This window comes from Lupinus angustifolius, chromosome LG06 (genome assembly GCF_001865875.1).
Source record: "Lupinus angustifolius cultivar Tanjil chromosome LG06, LupAngTanjil_v1.0, whole genome shotgun sequence".
NCBI lineage: Eukaryota > Viridiplantae > Streptophyta > Magnoliopsida > Fabales > Fabaceae > Lupinus > Lupinus angustifolius.
Window position 1 is genome coordinate 30,090,699 of NC_032014.1, and position 23,803 is coordinate 30,114,501.

The 23,803-nt window shown below is 33.5% G+C and overlaps 3 protein-coding genes, 1 non-coding gene and 5 pseudogenes across 4 annotated transcripts; 6 read left to right on the forward strand and 3 right to left on the reverse strand.

Annotated features, from left to right (window-relative positions):
* LOC109350941 lies at positions 4,604–11,279 on the forward strand. The gene is made up of 18 exons (XM_019592254.1): positions 4,604–5,906; positions 6,015–6,101; positions 6,194–6,395; positions 6,498–6,849; positions 7,137–7,229; positions 7,378–7,459; positions 7,538–7,597; positions 7,695–7,747; positions 7,951–8,117; positions 9,147–9,315; positions 9,452–9,506; positions 9,620–9,676; positions 9,767–10,018; positions 10,105–10,169; positions 10,275–10,331; positions 10,427–10,520; positions 10,645–10,785; positions 10,866–11,279. Exons 1-18 carry the CDS (start codon positions 4,692–4,694, stop codon positions 10,947–10,949), a joined length of 3,285 nt encoding a protein of 1,094 aa, XP_019447799.1. The 5' UTR covers positions 4,604–4,691; the 3' UTR covers positions 10,950–11,279.
* On the forward strand, positions 12,279–12,727 carry LOC109350981 (annotated as a pseudogene).
* LOC109350982 lies at positions 13,172–13,620 on the forward strand (annotated as a pseudogene).
* Positions 14,065–14,513, forward strand: LOC109350983 (annotated as a pseudogene).
* Positions 14,958–15,406, forward strand: LOC109350984 (annotated as a pseudogene).
* On the forward strand, positions 15,864–16,303 carry LOC109350985 (annotated as a pseudogene).
* TRNAV-UAC lies at positions 16,762–16,834 on the reverse strand. Its single transcript has one exon. It is a non-coding gene; the product is annotated as a tRNA-Val (tRNA).
* Positions 17,819–18,645, reverse strand: LOC109351032 (zinc finger protein ZAT5-like). The gene has a single exon (XM_019592346.1). It carries the CDS (start codon positions 18,590–18,592, stop codon positions 17,819–17,821), a length of 774 nt encoding a protein of 257 aa, XP_019447891.1. The 5' UTR covers positions 18,593–18,645.
* On the reverse strand, positions 21,003–23,789 carry LOC109350946 (pentatricopeptide repeat-containing protein At5g40400). Its single transcript, XM_019592257.1, has 2 exons — positions 21,687–23,789; positions 21,003–21,388 (listed from the first exon to the last, which is right to left on the reverse strand). The coding sequence occupies exon 1, from the start codon at positions 23,724–23,726 to the stop codon at positions 21,843–21,845; it is 1,884 nt and encodes a 627-aa protein (XP_019447802.1). The 5' UTR covers positions 23,727–23,789; the 3' UTR covers positions 21,003–21,388; positions 21,687–21,842.

The window sequence follows — 23,803 nt, forward strand, 5'->3', positions numbered from 1 at the left end:
TTTTTTGTGTGTGTATAATAATCAATATTGAGAACAGTATAGTTAGTAAACCCATATTGATTAATGGTGTGATGGATTCTGTGAATGTTGTGATATCCAAAGTATATGTTTATAAATAGTGTGAATGTTGTGATGAATTTGTAGCTGATGTGGTTGAAATGAAATGATTGTTGTTGATGTTACATACACTTATGTATGTATATAAAATGGTGTTTGACATACATACATTCATCATAACATTGGAGGAAGGTTTGTGGCAGAATGGAAAGATTCAAGATAGTAATATCTTGGGAAATGAATAGGGGTGGTTAATGATGGTGATTCATCATGAAAACCTTGAGGGTTGCTTGGGTAGGGTAGTCTAGTGATGGTCCAGGTTGATCCCCTGTAGATCAGGATAGCCTTGCTTAACCAAGTGATTTCTGACACCCCCTTTGAGTTATCTGTATCGGTGAGAGAGCTCCTAGTATGAGAGTCACGTGGTCTGGTAGGTGTACATAGTTATTATATTATATCATACAGGATGTCTTGTACTCCCGATTGCTTTTCAAAAGGAGTTGAGTTGAAAAATAATGGGAGTTGAGTTGAAAAGTGAAAGGTTGAATATGGATTCATATGCATCGCATTTGATATTGGACTAGTTAGTGATACATTGCATAGTTTATGCACCATAATCATGAGATTGAGTTTTATGATTGAGAAATGTGATATGTTTATTCTATAATATGATTGTTGGTATTGTGCTATAACCGTTTATGTTGTGTCATGTCGCTTATACTATGTTATAATCGCTTATGTTGAGTTATGATTGTCCATGTTGTGATATATTATTTATATTATGTTATGATACTTAATTTCCATATAATTCCACATATTGTGCCTTAAAAGGATAACTTACTCTCTCTTTGTTTTTGTATATTGTGTACTGGTATATCTTATGATCATACAGATAACAAGCAACACTTCTCCCCAAGAAATGGTAGAGGATCTGGTTCCTGTTAGTAGCATAGGAATATAGGGTTGGTGTGTGATTGGAATGATATGTTGGATACTTATATTTTGGAAGACTGGTAAATGAGTTACCTTAGATGTTATGTTTGTGTTATGGTTTTGTGTATTGTGGGCACCCTATTGTAAGGATGAAATTAACTTCTGATACTCTAGGAACGCAGGTTTTACTTTACTTTAAAATACTATAAGTTATTTGTACGTATGCAACTAAAACTAACTAGAAATTTGCATTCCTATAAATGGATCATAGTTATTATGTAGTTGTTTGTAAAACATGTTATATATGACTTTTAGTCATGACATTTTGATGGATATTATCACATGTGTTTTTATTAGGTTGCTTTAGAATGACAAAAGTATCGATAAGTAAATATATATACTTAGTCATTAAAATAAGGAAAATTGATTCTTGGAAATAAATTATTTATTCACATAATTATAGAAAATGAACTTGAATTGTTGAAGTCTTAAAAATATATTGTTATGTCATTTGGGCCATTGTTTTAATTAGAAACTCATAATTATTAAATATATCCACAATAAATAAAATCTATGAAGGAAGAAATTCATAGTCATAAATAGTTGTTGAGTAAGAAATTCTATAAAAATATTTTTTTTTATTTCACAAAAGGATCGGGTCGTTACAGAATGAGTTGAAATAGCTGAGTCAATTAAAAAACATTTTTCAAAAAACCACCAAAATGATGTCTTTTAGATGAGCAAAAATAGTTTAAACTTACTTGTAATTATATTTATTATTTGTTAATTCTAACTAAACCTTAATTGTTTAATTAAATTTTAAACTTATTTAATTTGTGCATTTGTATTGCAATTAAAACATAAAACTTATGTTGATTGAAGATATTATTAACTTACTTGTGACATTTTTTGATGATTATTTAATTATATATGTTAACATTTTTAAATTTAAAGTATAATGTTATTAAATAATGGTGGATAATATTAAAAAAAATAGTTTTTTATATAATTATTAATTTAAAATCTTATTTCATATATTTATTATTTTGCTATAAATTTACAAATATATATGCAATACACAATATACTAATTATCTATTCGTGTACCCTAGGTCTTTTCTGTCTTATTGACTAATATATCTGCAATAAAATATTGATCGGCGGCCGTGTGTGAAACTCTTTCTCATCGATTTGTTTCTTTCTCACTTGCACTTGCACTCGCTGGCCACAAGTACGTCAGGTACACTCAAAAACATTTATCGTAAAATAATACTCTATGATCTTTTCCAATTTTGCATATATAGGACATTAAGCAAAGATCATATGATAAAAAATATTAGATTTGTGATATTTAGCAAATTTATTACTATAATTTGGATTTTTTTTTCATTTGTTAGAGTAATTTATAATTATATTTCTACTTTTTTCTTAGAGTATTTGTGGTTTTAAAAAGATTTGTGTTCACCATCATATCATACATTTTCATAAAGAAGTGAATGTGTTGTTTTCAATACATCATTTGTGTTCTTCCTATGATGTCTTTGGTTAGAATAGTGTCTATGTATGTACCCAAAAGAAAAAGAACAGTGTCTATGTAAGGTTAGGGTTTCTACTATTCAATTCTCATGGTTAAAATGCATAGTATATTTTCTTGAATTAAAAGGCTTTTTGTAAGATGTATGCTAATAGTAAATGTCTATATATTATTTCTCCATAAGATGTTCTTTTTCCCACAATTGTTTATATGAGAATAAACTAAAACCATGTAATAGAAAATATTGGACTAATATTATATAATGGATGGATTTCTATAATTTGTATAATTTTTTTATACTTATGGGAGTGGTATATTATCATGTCTAAATTTTCGAACAACTTGTTATTTCATACAGAGTATGCTATGAGTTAATATTTTTGTACTCAACATTGTGTTGCAATAAAGTGAATAATATTTTATTTTAATGTATTGTTTATGATCTCTTTTTTTATGTATGTGAGTGGAATTATGTAAGGTTAAGGTTGCTTAATTTTGTGGCTAAAATGTACAATGCAAATGTTTGATGTACAAGATTTTTCTTAACTTTTTAAAGAAAATTAAATAAAATTACACCAAGTAATATATTTTTGTTTTTGATGACTTTTCTATTTTTAATTGAATGCATATTTTAATTTATTTGAGATACAAATGAGTACACAAACATGTTCATAAGATCTTCATTCCCATACCTATACACTCAAAATATTTGTAGATAGTAACCTTACATGTATTTTATTTCCTTAAGATGAGATCTTTCATAATTTACCATATGACAATAAGAGGGGACAATACAATAGAAAGCATAATTTTCATAAATATAACTAATGACTAATACATTCCTATTATATGTAACAATTTTATATTTTGAGAATAATTTATTATTATATATGTGTTCGTTTTAAGAACTATGCACCATTTCAAAAAGACTTGGTTATGTGATTAATATATTTATCAGGAAAAAAGTTGTTGGACTTTTTACTCTATCATTACATCATTTATATTTAATCATTATTCACTAATTCAAATAAATGAAGGGATATACTATCTTTATACACATTGCATCACTCATGTATTTGGAAAGGAATGCATTGTACATGGTGTTGCTGTAGGTGTCTATTAAGTATCATAGTGTAATTTGTGTTTTCCTATTTTGCCCTCAATATCTTTTTATTTCTACCAAAAAAACCATATAATATTATTTTCTTATTTTATCCTTATTATCTTCTTATTTTAAAAGTGTATTTAAAAAATTGAATATTAGACCAATTGAATAAATTCAACTGTAAATTTAGCGCAAAAAATTATATTTGAATTTATAAAATACAAACTATATATTGGAAAACGAGTTGACAGACACGACAGTGCATGTCAACACGCTAGTATATATAAAAATAAAAATAATATCTCATTATATTTTAAAGATAAAAATTTCAAATTGAATTAACTTTTTGTTTTGTTGTGGGTGTAATGCTAACTCGTTACACGGAAGAACAACTTTCATCCCATGTTTCTATTATGCAAAATTGAAACAACACCAAGTATAAACACTATTTTAAGAAATTTGCATTTTTTGGCAAGTATACATTTATGCATATCCTAGAATGCATAGAACGATTTTTAGAAATTTAATGCGTAATAGTTATCACAGTCAATTGGACAAACATACCCCTAAATTTTTATCCCTAATTAAATTAATTTATATTTTATCTTGAAGTATGTCTTTATATTATTGTTTAAAGATAATTTTTGATCTAGTGATATAAGACCATGCTATATTCTTAAGATGATCAAAAGATTAAAAGTTTAATTTTTAGGAACAACAATTGTTAGAAAGAGCAACCACGTAAATAGATGACTTTGACAATACCAAAAAAATATTATTGTTCGAATAAGTTATATTTAAATCAAAACAGGGCTTTCATTCAAAAATAAGAAAAATACAGAAAACAGAGGAGGACCAATGGAAAAAGAACAGAAAACGAATCGCCATAGTAGGGACAATTTCGGCATTACAGAAAAGGAAACACCTTCTTCTTCTTCAAGGAAACTCACCAAAACCTTTCTCTTCAATTTCTTCTCTCTTTTACTCCTAAATTCAATTCTCTTATTTCCCTTTCTATTTTTGTTTCTTCAATTTCAACCCTTTCTATATTGAATCGTTTGTAATGGCGAAAGGTACGGATTCTGATGAGTTTTTATTGCTTTTTAGGGCTCGTGTTGGTCTCAAACGTGAATTTCAATTTGCAATGAAGGCTCAATCAGAGATCTGTGGTGGTGCTTCTCTCGGTCGAACCCGGTCTAATAAAACCAGCACGGACCGGGTTCCGGTTCAACATTCTCCTTGCCCTAAACGGTTCAGGAAAACCGGTTCGTTTAAGGATTTGGAGGAACATGATGATGTGGTTAGTGAAGAAGATGCTAAGAGTGATGTATTGGATGTTACTAGCGATGATGAACCGAAGAACCATGTTGGGGAATTGAAATCGGAGGGTGGTGATGGAATGTTGGAGGAACCGAAGAATGATGTGATTGATGAGGGATTGCTGAAGAATGAGGCTTTGAAGGAAGGGGTTGTTTGTGAAATTTCGCGGTCCGTGTTTGATGATGGGGTCAAAGAGGAAGAAAGTGGTGTAGATGGTGATATAATGGTGGTTTCGGTTAATGGCGATGGTGATAAGGGGAGGGAGATGGAATTAGAGAAGCCATTGAGGCGATTAACGCGATCGGTGTTGAGGCAAAACTGTGATGAATTGAAGGTTTTCAGTGATGAGGAAAATGGTGGTACTGAAGCGGTTGGAGTTGATGATAATGTTATAATGGAAACAACTGCAATGTTCATTTGTGAAGAGGAACCGAAGAGTGATATAGTGGGGAGTGTAATTATAAATGGAGGACAAACGAATGAAGAATCTCGTGTTGTATCTTTGAAGGAAGGGGTAGTGGATGAAATTGCAAAGCTTGTTAGTGAAAACGAGATCAAAGAGGAGCACATGGTTTTGCAGGGGTTGGAGAAGGGAGTAACTGATACTCCAGAGGTTAATGCTTCTAATGATACAACCCCGATTTTGGTTAGTGGTTTTTCTGATCAGGTGAAAGAAATGGCTGTGGAGAAGGCAGTAAGACGGTTCACGCGGTCTGCGTTGAAGCCATCATGTGATGAAACAAAGGCCATAACTTATGAGGAAAATGTTATTGACATTGCAGTTGAAATGGATAATAATCTTAGAAGGGAAGCAGAAAATGTCACAATAGTTACCACCCCGACTCTAACAAAAACACCTCGGAGCAGTGCCTTCAAGAAGTTCCCTAGCAAGCTAAAGGACCTTCTAACCATTGGGATTCTTGAGGGTTTGTCAGTGAAGTATATCAGGGGTTCAAAGGTATTATTTGATTTTGTTTTCTTATTTATAGTTCTTTAGACATAGGGTATTGATGTTTATGAATTTTTGCTTTGAGTTGTGATTGTGATGCACTTGAGAAATTTGTAGGCACGGAAACCTGGAGAAAAAGGGCTTTTAGGTGTGATAAGTGGCTCTGGAATTTTGTGCCATTGTGAGACTTGTAAGGGCGTTGAGGCAAGTTAAATGAAAATATGTTCATGTTTAAAAAAGTTAAATCTCATGGTCTAGTAATGTGATTTTTCGCTTTGGTTTCTTGTTGAAAGTAGGTTGTCACGCCATCCATGTTTGAGCTGCATGCTGGTAGTGCAAACAAACGTCCCCCAGAGTATATTTATCTTGATAATGGGAATACTCTCCGAGATGTCATGAATGCCTGTTTGGGTCCGTTGGATACCTTGGATGTAGCAGTTCAAAAGGTCCTTGGTGGCTTCACTATGAAGAAATCTACTAACTGTTTGAACTGTAGAGGTTTGAATTGCATATTTTTTATTTCCTACCCCTCTTCCCATTTGTTTGCAACTTTGCATCTTATACTTAGGCAACCTACCAAGTTTGAGTAATGAATTGCAGTGCGTATTTCTGAAGCTGGCAAGGGTTTGTCGAAACTACTATGTGATTCATGTCTGGAGTTGAAAGACTCTCAACGTATTTCCTTTCAAACACCTGCTAAAAACAATACAAGTTTTTCAGTAGCTGTTCAAACACCTGCCATAAGCAATACAAGTGTTTCGTTAGCTGTTCAAACACCTGCCATACACAATGGAAGTGTTCCAGTACCTGTTCAAACACCTGCCATAAGCAATGGAAGTGTTCCAGTACCTGTTCAAACACCTGCCATAAGCATTGCAAGTGTTCCAGTAGCTGTTCAAACACCTGCACCTGCCATAAGCAATATAAGTGTTCCGGTAGCTGTTCTGTCCAGGTATCTTCTTTGTGTTTGTTTTATAATCTCAATTATCACATCATGATACATTTGTAAGAATTTTAGATAAGTACATTCCTCATGGAGATCACTTTTGCCTTTCAAATTTATGCAAAATCTTTGCATTTCCTTTTTAAGTTTTGTCAACCATTCCAATTTCCTTGTTTTTTTACCTACGCTAAAAACTCTGATATATATCCATAACAGGTTCTGATTTTGTATTTGTATAGTTATTTATATGCTCATATTTGAGTACTCATAACACATGCACATTCCAACTACTTCAGGTCACCGGAACCAGCTGTGGTTCCAAAGTCATTAAAGAATGGGATGAAGCACACAACATCTTGTGGCAAGAGTCAAGGAAAGCTAACCAGAAAGTAAGTATATCTGTAAAGCACATATGGGAAAATTTGGTCCAGTCAGAACATGAAGTTAATTTAGTACTATATATGTGTGTATTAATATATCAGACTTCGGTCTTATCTGGGATTTAATTTTCACCTTTTTTATTAAAAAAATTGACAGGGATCTACGGTTGCATAAGTTGGTCTTTGAAGAGAATGTATTGGAAGATGGAATAGAACTAAGCTATCATGCTCATGGAAAGGTAACATTGATCAAGATGGTTGTGTTTGACCTACTTTATAATTTCTGTTGTTTGAATATGCTTTTGTTGTGTGGGCAGCCAGTATTGCTTGGTTACAAACGAGGATATGGAATCCATTGTTCATGCTGCAAGAAAGAGGTGCTTTTCCTAATTACATGACATATATTGTGCCACATATTATGTCTTGTCTAGATATTTGACTACTGCAATTTGTTATAAAAAATTGGATGAGCAGATCAGTGCCTCTCAGTTTGAAGCACATGCTGGTTGGGCATCTCGACGCAAGCCGTGAGTTTTTGTTTAAATTGTTTTATATGATGTATATTTGCTTTGCATTAAATGGCTCATCTGGTAAAACTTTTTTCTATGTAGTCCTTTTGTCATTCCTTTTTTTTTTAATTTTCTATTCTACAAGGCCCATATGATTTGCCCCCATGAATTAAAGTGTGGTGCTTTGTAAAATTGACCAACATTAAGTAACTGTATTGCAGTTACTTGCACATATACACACCTGAAGGAGTCTCACTTCACGACTTGTCCATCACTTTATTGAAAGAAAGGAGGTTTTCTATCAGGGAGAATGATGATCTCTGCAGCATATGTCAAGATGGAGGGGATCTTTTGTGTTGTGATGGGTGTCCAAGAGCTTTTCATATAGGTGAATTGTTGTTTGCTTTTTGCTGTTAAATTTATTCTGGGCTGAGGAGTGTGTTGCTGTGCCCTATCTTTCAGTGCTAGATAGTACTTTATTACACACAGTACATAGCATGATATAGAAAAAAGCTGGGTAACTTTTGCCAACCTCTGTTACCCGTCTAGAAAAGAAATAAAGATCTAAGACCAGAATACAACCCTGTCTGAAACAGTAAATGAAATGGAACAATTAGGGGTGTAAACTGAGTCAAGCCAAGCACTTGAAATTGAAGCTTTTCTTGTTAAAAAAGAGACCACTGAAGTTTGGCTCATTTATTTAAAAGAACCAAATTGTGGCTTGAGCCTGACTTGTTGAAAATATGAAGCTTGAGCTTGGGGTGTTTAGTTTATGGCATGATCATTCTATCAAATCTCTGAGCTATTTTTGTTTTTTTTATTATTTTGTATTATTTAGCAGATATCCTTATGCTAGAAGGTTAAGTAAAAATAGAATTAATAGCTTTTTTTTGGTATTCATAATATATAACAACATTTCAACCTTCTGTCATTACCAATAACAAATTCTATAACAAAGTTTAATGATCTAAATAAAGTTAAACATATTTCAGATGGAGCTTGGCTCCTAATTCAAGCTTGAGCTTGTTTTTTATTTAGGTAAATAAACAAGCATGATCAAACATTTAACAAGTTGAGAGTTCAAATAGTTCATGAATATCTGAACTTATTTTTGGATGAAGGTTTCTAAATGTGAAATCATTAACTGCAAACACAGACTTATTAGATGTTTGTGAGTACATTTGATACTTTCACATGGTTCCTAGGTTAGTGAGGTGGATTTTTAGTGCTGGTTATTTTTCAAAAAAAGAGTGTTTGTGTCATCAATAGTTCTGTGCCAATACTGAAAATTTCCTGGTTTATCTCATGATTCCCTTTTCATGTGCTTTAGATAAAGACATTTTCTGTTTCCCTGCAACTTGAACTCGAAGCTGGTGATGCATGTCTGTTCTCATTGTTTCGTATTTGCCAATTTCAGATTGTGTTCCTCTACCATGCATTCCCAGTGGTACTTGGTATTGTAAGTATTGCCAGAATAATTTCCAAATGGACAAACATGGGGAGCGTAATGGGAGTGCTGTGGACCGAAGATGCATTCGTGTTTTCAAAAGTGTAGAGGTTGATCATGGTGGATGTGCTTTGTGCAGGTACTGAACTGTTATGTGTTTTAGCAAGTTTTATGATAATTTGTGTAATTTTTTCTTAATCTTCTCTTATTTCGACTCGAATCTCTATGCCTTTATCCTCAGCCTCCTAAATCCTAATGTTTGATGTAATGTACAGAGGTCATTTTTTCAGCAGGAGCTTTGGTCCTCGGACAGTGATTATTTGTGATCAGGTATTGCCATATGTTAACTATTCACCGTGAAGTCTTAATATTTAGGTATTTTTATTTCTATATAATTTATCAAAGTATTCTTATTTAAAAGACTAATTGATGTGTTGTTGCAGTGTGAAAAGGAATACCATGTTGGGTGTTTGAAGGATCATAACATGCAGAACCTAGAGGTACCATAATTTCTTTTCACATCTGATTGATTTTTTGTGCCTTATGTTTTTCTTTAATGCATACATTTGTTGATGGGGTCTATTTACCAGGAATTGCCTGAAGGAAATTGGTTTTGTGGCACAAGTTGCAATCAGATTCATTATACTCTGATGAATTTGGTGGTTGGTGAGAAGAATCTTCCAGTTCCAGATTCTCTTCTAAATTTGATTAAAAAGAAGCATGAAGAAAAAGGTAAAGAAACTGAGGTTGGTCTTGATATTAAATGGAGGGTTCTGAATTGGAAGTTAGCTGCTTCTGATGAAACTAGGAAGTTGCTTTCGAAGGCAGTTGCCATCTTTCATGTGAGTATATTAGTGTATCTATTGTTATATGCTTAACTTGAGGGATGTACTCTTCTCATTCAGAATTGGATTTTTTTGTTTTCCAGGAACGGTTTGATCCTATAGTTGATTCTTCTTCTGGGCGTGATTTCATTCCAGCAATGCTTTATGGGTAGGCAAAGCATTGTTTACTTCATTTTGTGCTCTTTCTCCCCCTCTTCTTTTGATATCTATGGGTTGGAATGAGTTTTCCATTTTGTTGATTTGATTTCCACAGAAGGAATATCAAGGGTCAAGATTTTGGTGGAATGTACTGTGCAGTGCTCAGTGTCAAGTAAGAATGAGGGTCCATTTTTTTTTACCCCTCTTAAGTGCATATGTAGTGTGGTAGTATACCTTATTCTGGTTGTGTATTTTAATGTTTTGCAGCGAAGTGGTTGTTTCTGCTGGAGTATTTCGTATCTTTGGGCCAGATGTAGCAGAGCTTCCATTAGTAGCGACAATTGGAGAATGCCAAGGACAGGTTATTTGATTTATCTACTTAGTGAAAAATATACCCCACACCATCGCTTATAAAATTGTTTAATAAGAAACCAAAGTGAATGTCAGTAAATATTCTGACTGAAAATTATAATTGTTTTATTTAGGGCTACTTTCAGTGCCTGTTTTCTTGCATTGAGGGCTTACTTGGTTCTTCAAATGTAAGACAACTTGTCCTACCTGCTGCCGAGGAAGCTGAATCAATATGGACCAATAAATTTGGATTTACCAAGCTAAGCCAAGAAGAGGTGTGTAACTGCAAATGTTGTTTGCTTTTTACAGTTTCATTTGTGACTATTCATTATACTAACTTTCATCATCACTACAGATCAACAGTCTTAGAAAATTTTATCAGATTATGGTATTTCAAGGGACCTCATTGCTACAGAAGCCTGTTCCTGCTGCACTTTGAAGTACTTTTGGCCTTGAAACTGTGCATAGTGCTGCAGGTGTGCTTTGCACTTAGCTGTTTTTCTTTTGGGTTGTTTTGTTGGGTGCAGATCAGACTTTTATATTTATGTACAGGGATGTTCCTTTTTACTGTACAGAAAATCAGAAAATGACTTGTAGCAAAGAAATGAAAGAAGGATAGGGTTGATAATAGATGAAACTAGGACACAAGTATTTTGAAATGTGCCAAAGTTTTGGTTTGTTGACTTCATTTATTAGTCGCCACAGAGCGGATTTAATTTGGATTTATTTTGAATTCCATGATTTGGGGTTTTCTACTTTTCTTTAGGTTGGAATTCGTTTAACCCTATTAGATTGTGTTTTGATCAGTAGTTAGACATCATATCCAAGGCTTGTTTAGCAAAACTAGCTGCAAAAAGCTGGTTGAAAACTAAAAACTCAGGTAGGAGGATAGAAAAGCGAGATGAATGTTGATAAATTGACATGTTTTGTTAAACTAAGTGATAAAATGACCGAAAAGTGCAAAAATTTAGGGCTCCTTTGGTGGATAATATAGGATAAAATGACTGAAAAGTGCCTAGTCAGAGGAATAGATTTACTTTTGATATATAACTTTAACTTATAGAGATACTTTGATGATATTCTCTTCTATGTTCAGAAATATGCTTGAGTCTATCTTTTGATTCATTTGAATTGATTCATCACAACACTAACATATGTTTATGATTATTAATCAAAACACAAATTATGGAGGTCTTGCAAAAATAAAACTCCAACAATCACTACATCAATATCATCATTATATAGTGCACATTAAACAATAGATAAAAGTCTATAATCTCAAATCTTATTATGCTCTATCACATCCTCACCACTAAATGAGTCATCATAAGTTAGAGGATTATATGACAAAAGTTGTATTAAGGTTTTTTTTTTAAAAATTAATTAGAGGATTATATGAATCATTAATAAAAGTTGTAATGGTTTTCCAATTTATGGTATGTGTGGTTAAAATCATTATAACCTATATTTGTGTATAAAGTTGTTGCATTTTGATGTTTTGCCATATCAAATTTGACTATCATTTGCATCATCAATATTTGTTTTTTTTTTAAAATTCTATGTATGACTTTTTTGAAATTTTCCCTGGGCGCGCCTATAATGAATACCGAATGAGGGAAACCAAATCCTCGCCGTCCAAACTCACGCAACAAAGATCCAAGTATCCACGTCACCGATCCGCACCCTACCCAAAAAAACCAATCAGATTCCAGATCAAAAACCTATATATACCAAACCAACACAAATTATCACTCACACCACATTCCATAATCCAATCTCCGAAAATGGCGAAAGCACCAGCAGAGAAAAAACCAGCGGCGGAGAAAAAACCACTAGCGGAGAAGAAGCTTCAGAATCAGTTTCTACAGACAAGAAAAAGAAGAAATCGAAAAAGAGCATTGAAACTTACAAGATCTACATTTTCAAGGTTCTGAAGCAGGTTCATCCTGATATAGGGATTTCAAGCAAAGCAATGGGAATAATGAACAGTTTCATAAACGATATATTCGAGAAATTGGCGCATGAATCTTCTCGTCTTGCAAGGTATAATAAGAAACCTACAATTACTTCTAGGGAGATTCAAACTGCTGTGAGATTAGTTCTACCTCTACCTGGTGAACTTGCTAAGCATGCTGTTTCTGAAGGAACTAAGGCTGTTACTAAGTTTACTAGCTCTTAGGGTTTTCTGATTTTTACTTGTAAAGAGTGATGATGGTTGTTGTTTCGTTGGTCATAACAGCCACAATGCATCTCATATGATTCAAAAGAGAGGCATGCAGATTTTTGTAACAAGAAAATGAGTTTGTCTTGGGAAAATTATACACAACAACAATTTTTGAGGTCTAAAACATGAATTTTAGCAGCAATAGAATTTGGAAATAAGAATAAGAGGAATACATTTTTATTAAAATTTGTTTGATGGTAACAAATTTATATTACGTGTTACTCTTCTGTGTATGACTTTTTTGAAATTTTCCCTGGGCGCGCCTATAATGAATACCGAATGAGGGAAACCAAATCCTCGCCGTCCAAACTCACGCAACAAAGATCCAAGTATCCACGTCACCGATCCGCACCCTACCCAAAAAAACCAATCAGATTCCAGATCAAAAACCTATATATACCAAACCAACACAAATTATCACTCACACCACATTCCATAATCCAATCTCCGAAAATGGCGAAAGCACCAGCAGAGAAAAAACCAGCGGCGGAGAAAAAACCACTAGCGGAGAAGAAGCTTCAGAATCAGTTTCTACAGACAAGAAAAAGAAGAAATCGAAAAAGAGCATTGAAACTTACAAGATCTACATTTTCAAGGTTCTGAAGCAGGTTCATCCTGATATAGGGATTTCAAGCAAAGCAATGGGAATAATGAACAGTTTCATAAACGATATATTCGAGAAATTGGCGCATGAATCTTCTCGTCTTGCAAGGTATAATAAGAAACCTACAATTACTTCTAGGGAGATTCAAACTGCTGTGAGATTAGTTCTACCTCTACCTGGTGAACTTGCTAAGCATGCTGTTTCTGAAGGAACTAAGGCTGTTACTAAGTTTACTAGCTCTTAGGGTTTTCTGATTTTTACTTGTAAAGAGTGATGATGGTTGTTGTTTCGTTGGTCATAACAGCCACAATGCATCTCATATGATTCAAAAGAGAGGCATGCAGATTTTTGTAACAAGAAAATGAGTTTGTCTTGGGAAAATTATACACAACAACAATTTTTGAGGTCTAAAACATGAATTTTAGCAGCAATAGAATTTGGAAATAAGAATAAGAGGAATACATTTTTATTAAAATTTGTTTGATGGTAACAAATTTATATTACGTGTTACTCTTCTGTGTATGACTTTTTTGAAATTTTCCCTGGGCGCGCCTATAATGAATACCGAATGAGGGAAACCAAATCCTCGCCGTCCAAACTCACGCAACAAAGATCCAAGTATCCACGTCACCGATCCGCACCCTACCCAAAAAAACCAATCAGATTCCAGATCAAAAACCTATATATACCAAACCAACACAAATTATCACTCACACCACATTCCATAATCCAATCTCCGAAAATGGCGAAAGCACCAGCAGAGAAAAAACCAGCGGCGGAGAAAAAACCACTAGCGGAGAAGAAGCTTCAGAATCAGTTTCTACAGACAAGAAAAAGAAGAAATCGAAAAAGAGCATTGAAACTTACAAGATCTACATTTTCAAGGTTCTGAAGCAGGTTCATCCTGATATAGGGATTTCAAGCAAAGCAATGGGAATAATGAACAGTTTCATAAACGATATATTCGAGAAATTGGCGCATGAATCTTCTCGTCTTGCAAGGTATAATAAGAAACCTACAATTACTTCTAGGGAGATTCAAACTGCTGTGAGATTAGTTCTACCTCTACCTGGTGAACTTGCTAAGCATGCTGTTTCTGAAGGAACTAAGGCTGTTACTAAGTTTACTAGCTCTTAGGGTTTTCTGATTTTTACTTGTAAAGAGTGATGATGGTTGTTGTTTCGTTGGTCATAACAGCCACAATGCATCTCATATGATTCAAAAGAGAGGCATGCAGATTTTTGTAACAAGAAAATGAGTTTGTCTTGGGAAAATTATACACAACAACAATTTTTGAGGTCTAAAACATGAATTTTAGCAGCAATAGAATTTGGAAATAAGAATAAGAGGAATACATTTTTATTAAAATTTGTTTGATGGTAACAAATTTATATTACGTGTTACTCTTCTGTGTATGACTTTTTTGAAATTTTCCCTGGGCGCGCCTATAATGAATACCGAATGAGGGAAACCAAATCCTCGCCGTCCAAACTCACGCAACAAAGATCCAAGTATCCACGTCACCGATCCGCACCCTACCCAAAAAAACCAATCAGATTCCAGATCAAAAACCTATATATACCAAACCAACACAAATTATCACTCACACCACATTCCATAATCCAATCTCCGAAAATGGCGAAAGCACCAGCAGAGAAAAAACCAGCGGCGGAGAAAAAACCACTAGCGGAGAAGAAGCTTCAGAATCAGTTTCTACAGACAAGAAAAAGAAGAAATCGAAAAAGAGCATTGAAACTTACAAGATCTACATTTTCAAGGTTCTGAAGCAGGTTCATCCTGATATAGGGATTTCAAGCAAAGCAATGGGAATAATGAACAGTTTCATAAACGATATATTCGAGAAATTGGCGCATGAATCTTCTCGTCTTGCAAGGTATAATAAGAAACCTACAATTACTTCTAGGGAGATTCAAACTGCTGTGAGATTAGTTCTACCTCTACCTGGTGAACTTGCTAAGCATGCTGTTTCTGAAGGAACTAAGGCTGTTACTAAGTTTACTAGCTCTTAGGGTTTTCTGATTTTTACTTGTAAAGAGTGATGATGGTTGTTGTTTCGTTGGTCATAACAGCCACAATGCATCTCATATGATTCAAAAGAGAGGCATGCAGATTTTTGTAACAAGAAAATGAGTTTGTCTTGGGAAAATTATACACAACAACAATTTTTGAGGTCTAAAACATGAATTTTAGCAGCAATAGAATTTGGAAATAAGAATAAGAGGAATACATTTTTATTAAAATTTGTTTGATGGTAACAAATTTATATTACGTGTTACTCTTCTGTGTATGACTTTTTTGAAATTTTCCCTGGGCGCGCCTATAATGAATACCGAATGAGGGAAACCAAATCCTCGCCGTCCAAACTCACGCAACAAAGATCCAAGTATCCACGTCACCGATCCGCACCCTACCCAAAAAAACCAATCAGATTCCAGATCAAAAACCTATATATACCAAACCAACACAAATTATCACTCACACCACATTCCATAATCCAATCTCCGAAAATGGCGAAAGCACCAGCAGAGAAAAAACCAGCGGCGGAGAAAAAACCACTAGCGGAGAAGAAGCTTCAGAATCAGTTTCTACAGACAAGAAAAAGAAGAAATCGAAAAAGAGCATTGAAACTTACAAGATCTACATTTTCAAGGTTCTGAAGCAGGTTCATCCTGATATAGGGATTTCAAGCAAAGCAATGGGAATAATGAACAGTTTCATAAACGATATATTCGAGAAATTGGCGCATGAATCTTCTCGTCTTGCAAGGTATAATAAGAAACCTACAATTACTTCTAGGGAGATTCAAACTGCTGTGAGATTAGTTCTACCTCTACCTGGTGAACTTGCTAAGCATGCTGTTTCTGAAGGAACTAAGGCTGTTACTAAGTTTACTAGCTCTTAGGGTTTTCTGATTTTTACTTGTAAAGAGTGATGATGGTTGTTGTTTCGTTGGTCATAACAGCCACAATGCATCTCATATGATTCAAAAGAGAGGCATGCAGATTTTTGTAACAAGAAAATGAGTTTGTCTTGGGAAAATTATACACAACAACAATTTTTGAGGTCTAAAACATGAATTTTAGCAGCAATAGAATTTGGAAATAAGAATAAGAGGAATACATTTTTATTAAAATTTGTTTGATGGTAACAAATTTATATTACGTGTTACTCTTCTGTTGTCGTAGATTAGCACAAAGGAATGAGACAATAGATATGGACTCCTATATATGAGTGATTTGGGATTGCTTGAATGCGGGCTCAACCTTCTGTTTTCTTTCCTTTTGGATTCAATTTTTTAACACTCCAATCCAACATAAAACGGTAGGGCATATTGGCTCACTTTACCAATGTTATTTCGGTTTTGCATAGACAAAAATTTTGGATTTAGAATTGAAATAAAAATGTTGCTGCCCAGGATCGAACTGGGGACCTTCAGTGTGTAAAACTGACGTGATAACCACTACACCACAGCAACTCTTTTTGTCAATTGTTATAATCAAGTGAACAGGTTTCTTTTAGTCAATTGTTATAATGTCCAATGGAGTGAAAATTAAGATCCGTTTTTTTAGGAGTAAAATAAATAATCAACAACATAAAAAATACATACATTTATAAAAAATGTGTCTGTCCAAACAATTATTTTAGTTTTATATATAATATTCTACTATATTGAATATGTTACTCAATTTGTAACATCAACATTATCATATTTTTTAAGTATCAACGTCTATAATGATATTTATTTTGACAATTTTTTGCATGATACTACTTGCAATGAAAACATTGATTGTTAGGATTTAAACATATGATACAAGTCTAACCCAAAAGAATAATTTATTAGATGAGAGAATTTCATGACTTAAGTAATATATTAAATTTACTATAATATCTAATATGCAACTCCTAACATCACCCCTTACCTTTGTGTCATCTTCACCTTTAAGCTTGTACAAGTAACTTATGTTTCAATACAATGAATTATTCATACTTATCTTTCTAGTTCACGTTTAACAATAGGTTTCACTAGTTTAGAGGTGGGATTTATCACGCTTATTAAAAAGCTAAATAATTCACATGTTAATTATTATTAATAAACCAGAAACACTTATACCAACAAAACATTGATTTAACAATGTAAGACCCTATTAAATTGTTAAGATGATCAAAAAGTTAATAAGGTAAACAGTTCAATTTCTAAGACCGATACTTGTTGAGCGATGTAACCACACAACCCGAAATAAATTAATTTATGACCCAAAAAAGTTGAAGGTATACTCTTGATATAGTATAAAAAAACTAAAACCACTTGCTCAAAGCATTCCAAAACTTAGATCATCCACATGCTAATTACTATTAATAAACCAATAACTAATCCAAAGTGTCCATAATTACAAATAATTGTAAATTAAAGAAAGCTAAATAATTTACATTTAGTAATCAAATAATTAATATAATTCTCTCACCCCTTCATCAAATCCTCCTCTAATGCTGGAAGGTTAAGATCAATTTTGAGAACATTGCAGGGATTAACTTCTATGGTGGTGTCGGTGGCAGAAGCTTCAAAACTTGTGTCACTACCGCTCATGTTCACTACATGAGTACTAGGATTTTTATATATCCTATGTTTCCTCATGTGACCACCCAAGGCTTGTCCAGATGTGAATTTTGCTCCACAAATGGAACATTTATGAATTTTGGATTTGTTTCCATGAAAAAAATTATTCTTACCACAACCCAATTGAATGGATATTGGAATTTCAGAACTATTTTCGACATCGAATTGTTTCCTTTCTTCAAACTCAAAACTTATCTGTGGTGACAACGATAATGATAATAGTAATGATTTCTTTTCCTCTAGATTCATTATCGGCTTCTTGTGGCTAGCTCTGTGTCCGCCAAGCGCTTGAAATGATGAGAATGTTTTGTTGCATGTTTTGCACTCATAGTCATATAAACTATTTTTTGTTGTAGTTTTGACTGCGGTCACAATTGTAGTCGTAATATTTGTAGTTTCGGCTATAGTTGTGGTGCATGTGATCCTTTCATTACTACCACCACTACCTCTATCATTCTCTCCTCTTTTTCCTTGTGCCAATAAAATCAAGCAATTAGCCATGTCTTCCTCTTCTTTACCTACGCTTTCGAAAGGGGTTGTAGGGGAAGAAAATGAGCAATGATCACCACCATGGCAACTAGAATTAGCACTTGTGCCAATGCTTCTATCCATGTTCATTATCAAAGTAACTAAGACAAAAAGAGTATGAATAGTAATAGTGTTTAATATGTTAGGCAATGGAGTAGTAATAGTAGTAGAGAGAAAGAAAAATACACCTATTTATATGAGAAGAGGAAGAGTGTGTATGAGTGAGTTATATTGGTTTAGTATTTATATACATATTTGATAGTGAATGTTAAGCATAGGTTTTGTTACAACACACAAAATCTTTCTTGTTTTTTCCAACCTTTGGAAGTGTTACTAATTAAAATTTATTTTGTTCCTCTTCAATCATACTCTTTTTTATTTTTGTCTATTTCTCTAGTGTAATGATCACCATTTTTAATTAAAATTTATTTATTATTATATTAATATCAAAAGAAAAATTTGTATGGAAAATTGACCAACATACATTTAATAATGCTTATGATTTTTTCATGCCACAACAATATCAATTCTTAATGTAAACTTATTCATTTAAGGTAAATAAGCATGTTAACAAATCCATAAATAATTCATATTGATGTAAAATTTTATTTGAATATAGATTCTTGATGTACAAATAATAAACTTATACATTTTCTTTTAATGATTTTTGCACAAGCACGTTGTTTCTTTTCTTTTAAGCAAGTTTATGCCAAACACATTATAGTCACATAGCATGTTTAGACTGCATGCTATGATTCATCAATGATTAAACATGCTTTGTACTTTGCAATTAATGAGTAGGAACATGTCAATACTGTGTATAAATTAGGAGTGACTAATATTAATTACTTGTTACTGTATAATATCTATATATTGTCAGTATAAATATATGTACACATTCCATATATTATCCATCATTCATTTGCATTACTAGAGTATTTTAGAAGCATCGTAGAAATTAACAAAAGGATGTTAAAGTTTTGAATTGGTTTCACTCTCTTTTTGCTAGAGTATTACATAAACACATTAAAGCAAAGATTGCATGTTAAAAGCATGCCACAACGTCATTCAATTCATTTTAAAAGAAATATACTTTCTGTTTTCATATACATACAAATGTCGGATTTGAACTCAGACACTAATATCACATTTTATGTCCCACAATTTTATCAACTGAGTCGTATTTTGAGGACTTTAAAGTAATGTAAGAAGTGATTAAAGATATATGGCTTTTCAATCAAACCCCTTTTCTTATTGGCTTTTTTTATATAAGTGGGAATAAGGTTGTGCATACTATATATTAGATTATTAGGTAGTAAGTGAGCAGGTCCTACAAGAAAAGAAAGGGACATAAGTAGCATGTGATTAAGTATAGGATTCTGTTAAGAGGACTCATGAATAAGGAGGGTATATGTACCATACAAGTATATGACATTAGCACTTTAATTAGGACGGTTCCTGCAATAATGAAAATGCTGAAGTCCCTTTTAATTCCTTAATTAGTTAGGGGACTTAATCTTTTGCTTAAGGGTACTATAGGTTGTAACTAATCTTCCATAATAATCTGTTGAAAAGCTTTGGTTTTTGCCCCTAGAAAATTTCCTTTAAATATTGATGTGGCTAAAGGAATGTCACATAGGTCCTTTTGTTGCATGTCTAAAGTGATGTGAGCTATGTGATTTTTTGGTTTTGATCTCTACTAGAACTCTTTTTACAGTAATTAATCATAGAAGTTTAAAGTTTTTGGTTTTGGTAGACTAGAAACACATCTTCTATCCCATAATATTGTGTCACTCCATATGCCATAAGTTGTGATTGATTAAAAAAATACTTAATAATTAAATTTTTTAACTTAATATATTTTTTCAACCAATCACATTTCATGGCACATGGAGTAACACAAAATGTGGGACAAAAGATGTGTTCCCTAAGTACTAATTTAGCTAACATAACCCTACATCAACATCTTATTGAAGCATGTGAGTAGTTTGATCAAACACCTCCATTAGTTGGCTTGTTTCAAGAGGTTGTTTCTCATTTTAGGAAAAGTTGGAGTCCCATATTAGTTGAACATCACAATGTAAATGGGTAATATGACCAATATGTAAGTGAATCTACCTATAAATCCAATAACTTCTTTTCTTGTGAATATATTACTGTGAAACTACAGCATTGTTCTATAGTATAAGGTTCCGTTAGATCCCCAGAAAGATCAAAATGTCAAGAGTTCGATTCCTGACAGAGAAACTTGTTGGGAGATGCAACCATACATTCTGAAAGGGATTAGTTCCTTACCCATAACGTGAGGGAATATCTTTGGTAGTACCAAAAATATATATTATTGAAACATAATTGTTAGCAACAAAGGAAAGAAATCATAGTTTAGATCCATAATAGCAAATGGAAGATATAGGATTGAAAGCAGAAGCCCCCATTGATGGATATATCAATAAGACACCAACAACAAGCAATGAGTAACAAGGGCATTTCTGCAAGTGGATACATTAACAAGGGCATCTCTGCAACTATTTCTAGTCACACAACTTATGAATTTACAAATGAATACTAATGTTTCAATTTTAAAATCAATACTATATCATTTGTGTAGATGACAATGATAATGAAAATTCCTGAAACATGAAAATATAAAACCTATACACCATGCAAAAAGCAGATACCACAGAAGTCCAAAAAGTCTCAAAACTATACTTCCTGGTGTGCTAAGATAATGAACTTCTTCCTCAATTCTGGTTTATCTTTCAGTGTCACAATCATCTTTAAAAGGTGCTTCTCGGAGAGACGAAGCAAATGACATAAGGTTGATGATGGGAAGTGCGAACAAAATCTCTTCAACTGAAGTGGATTTAGTTCTGCTGATAGCATCATCTGCATTGTTGATCATTACAAAAATAAATTATAAAAAATGATGATATTATCTTATGAATTAGAGCACAAGCAAAATTACAATATTATAAAATGTTGCAATGAAAGGTAACAAAGGAACCATCTCAAAACCTTAACCCAGTTCATTGCAATATGATCATGAAAGTGCATATAAAAAAGACTCCTGAAAAGTCATGAACTTTTCTATGAAAAATTAATGTCATTGGCATAAAAAAGCGCAAATGTTGCAACTTGAACGTATACATAAACCCCAAACTAGGTATGGCTATGGAAAACTTACCATTTTTGTATTTCCATTTCAAGGTTAATTGAGTTCAGTAACCATGATCCTTCCACAGCATAGTGATCCTCATATACTGGTGGTTTTACTTGGTACTCAAGTATGCCACATTCGAATGATTGGTTAGGTTGGATGCAGTCCTATATTGGGACACTATTAGACTTCTAGCATGTTGTGTCCTGATATCTCATCATCTAGTTCCATGGCTTTCTGCAATCCACGGATCACGTACTTGCACGTTAAACTATTTGGAACATATCCCACTTTAAGCAGCTTATCCTGAAGCTCCATCAACTCAGCTACATTACCAATCTCACAAGATACTTTAACGACCGCGTTGTAGCTTTCTGTATCGTGAACTTTAAACACCTTGGCAAAGAATTTCAATAAAGACACAGCTTTATCAATATTCTTTTCTTTGCAATACCCATTTACTATTGCCCTGCTTATCTCTAGATCAGGTAGAATCCCTGAACTAACCATTTCCTGTAACAAATCTTCAGCCTCCTGAGCCTTGTTTACTCTGCACAAGCTGCTTATAATGCTTCTGTAGCCGGTGAGATTCAGTTTCATGTTCTTATTTAACATCTCGGATTTCAAGATCAACGCCTCCTCCACATTATTGAATTTACATAGAGACTCAAACAGTTCATAGTAGGTACTCATTTTAGGCATATGCCCAATCTCAGATATCCTTAGCAGAAGACTTCTAGCAGCAAATGGTCGACCGTCTTTACACAATGAAACTATAAGATAATCATATACATCTTCAGGAATCTTAATTCCAAATCTCTGAAGCTCCACAACCAAGTTCAATGCCGAAACCAGCTTTCCATCCTTTGCATATCCTTCAACCATAAGCCGACAAGTGATATCGTCGGGACAAATTCCATTTCCTAACATATCATGCAACAACGATCTAGACGTTTGCGCTTTACCTTCTCTGCAATAGCCACATATTAGAGTATTATATGACACAATATCTGGATCTATTCCTCTATGAACCATCTGATGGAAAAGTTGATGAGCCTGCTTGATTTTCCCTTCTTTACAAAGACCATTAATCAAGGTTGTGTATGTGACCATATTAGGCATGACACCTCTAATGTACATGATTTTGTGTAGATAAAACGCATCGTCCAACCTTCCTTTCCTACAATAGCTATTAATGAGCGTATTATATGTCACCAAATCAGGCTCGAATCCTTCTTCTTCCATCTTATCCAAGAATCCGTTAACCTTATTCGTATCTCCATCTTTGCACAAAACATGAGTCAAAATATTGAAAGTATAAGCATTCCTACGGATCCCGAGATTTCCCATCTCTTCATAAACTTCCCAACATCGACCGATATAACTAAACTTAGACAAACCATTCAGCAAACAATTACAAGCAGTTACACTAGGGATAAAACAAGCCTCAATGTTCTTCCTAAAAGCTCGAAAACCCTTATCAACCATTCCAACCTTAACATAAGCCTTAATAAGCATATCAAATATCACAGGATTCCAATTACAATCCTCAGTACACAAAACCAAACTCTGATAAACACCATCAAACTCAACCAATTTTATCAAATCACACAACAATTTCATGGCATCAGAAAACATTCTAGAACAAGCAAGTATATGAACAGTTATACAATAGTTTTGCACAGTTGGTGTAATACCCAAATCATTTTTGACCCAATTGAAGAATGTGAGAGCTGAAGAGTAATCAGATTGGCATCTAAGCAAAACCCTTGAAATTTGAAGGGGACCCATATGAAGAATAAGGGAATTGATATCATTATCATGATAAAGGTTGGAACTTTTGTTCTTGAGAGTTGAATAAACGAGGTTTACGATGTTGTTGGGGTTTTGGGTTGGAGGGAGAAGATTGTAAAAGGGACTTGAAATGGGTTTGGAGTGAGAATCAGGTAAAGTGATTAATGAAGATGAAGATGAAGATGAAGGTGAATTTGTTGTGAAAGTGAAGAAGGAGAATGAATGTGAAAGAATTGAATCAGTGGAAGCGAAGAATGAAGGTCGACGAATCATGGTTAAATCTTCGAATTCTATTGAAGATTGTGACGAGGCTGAGTGAACTTATGCACTGCTTTTTTGTTCACTTACAA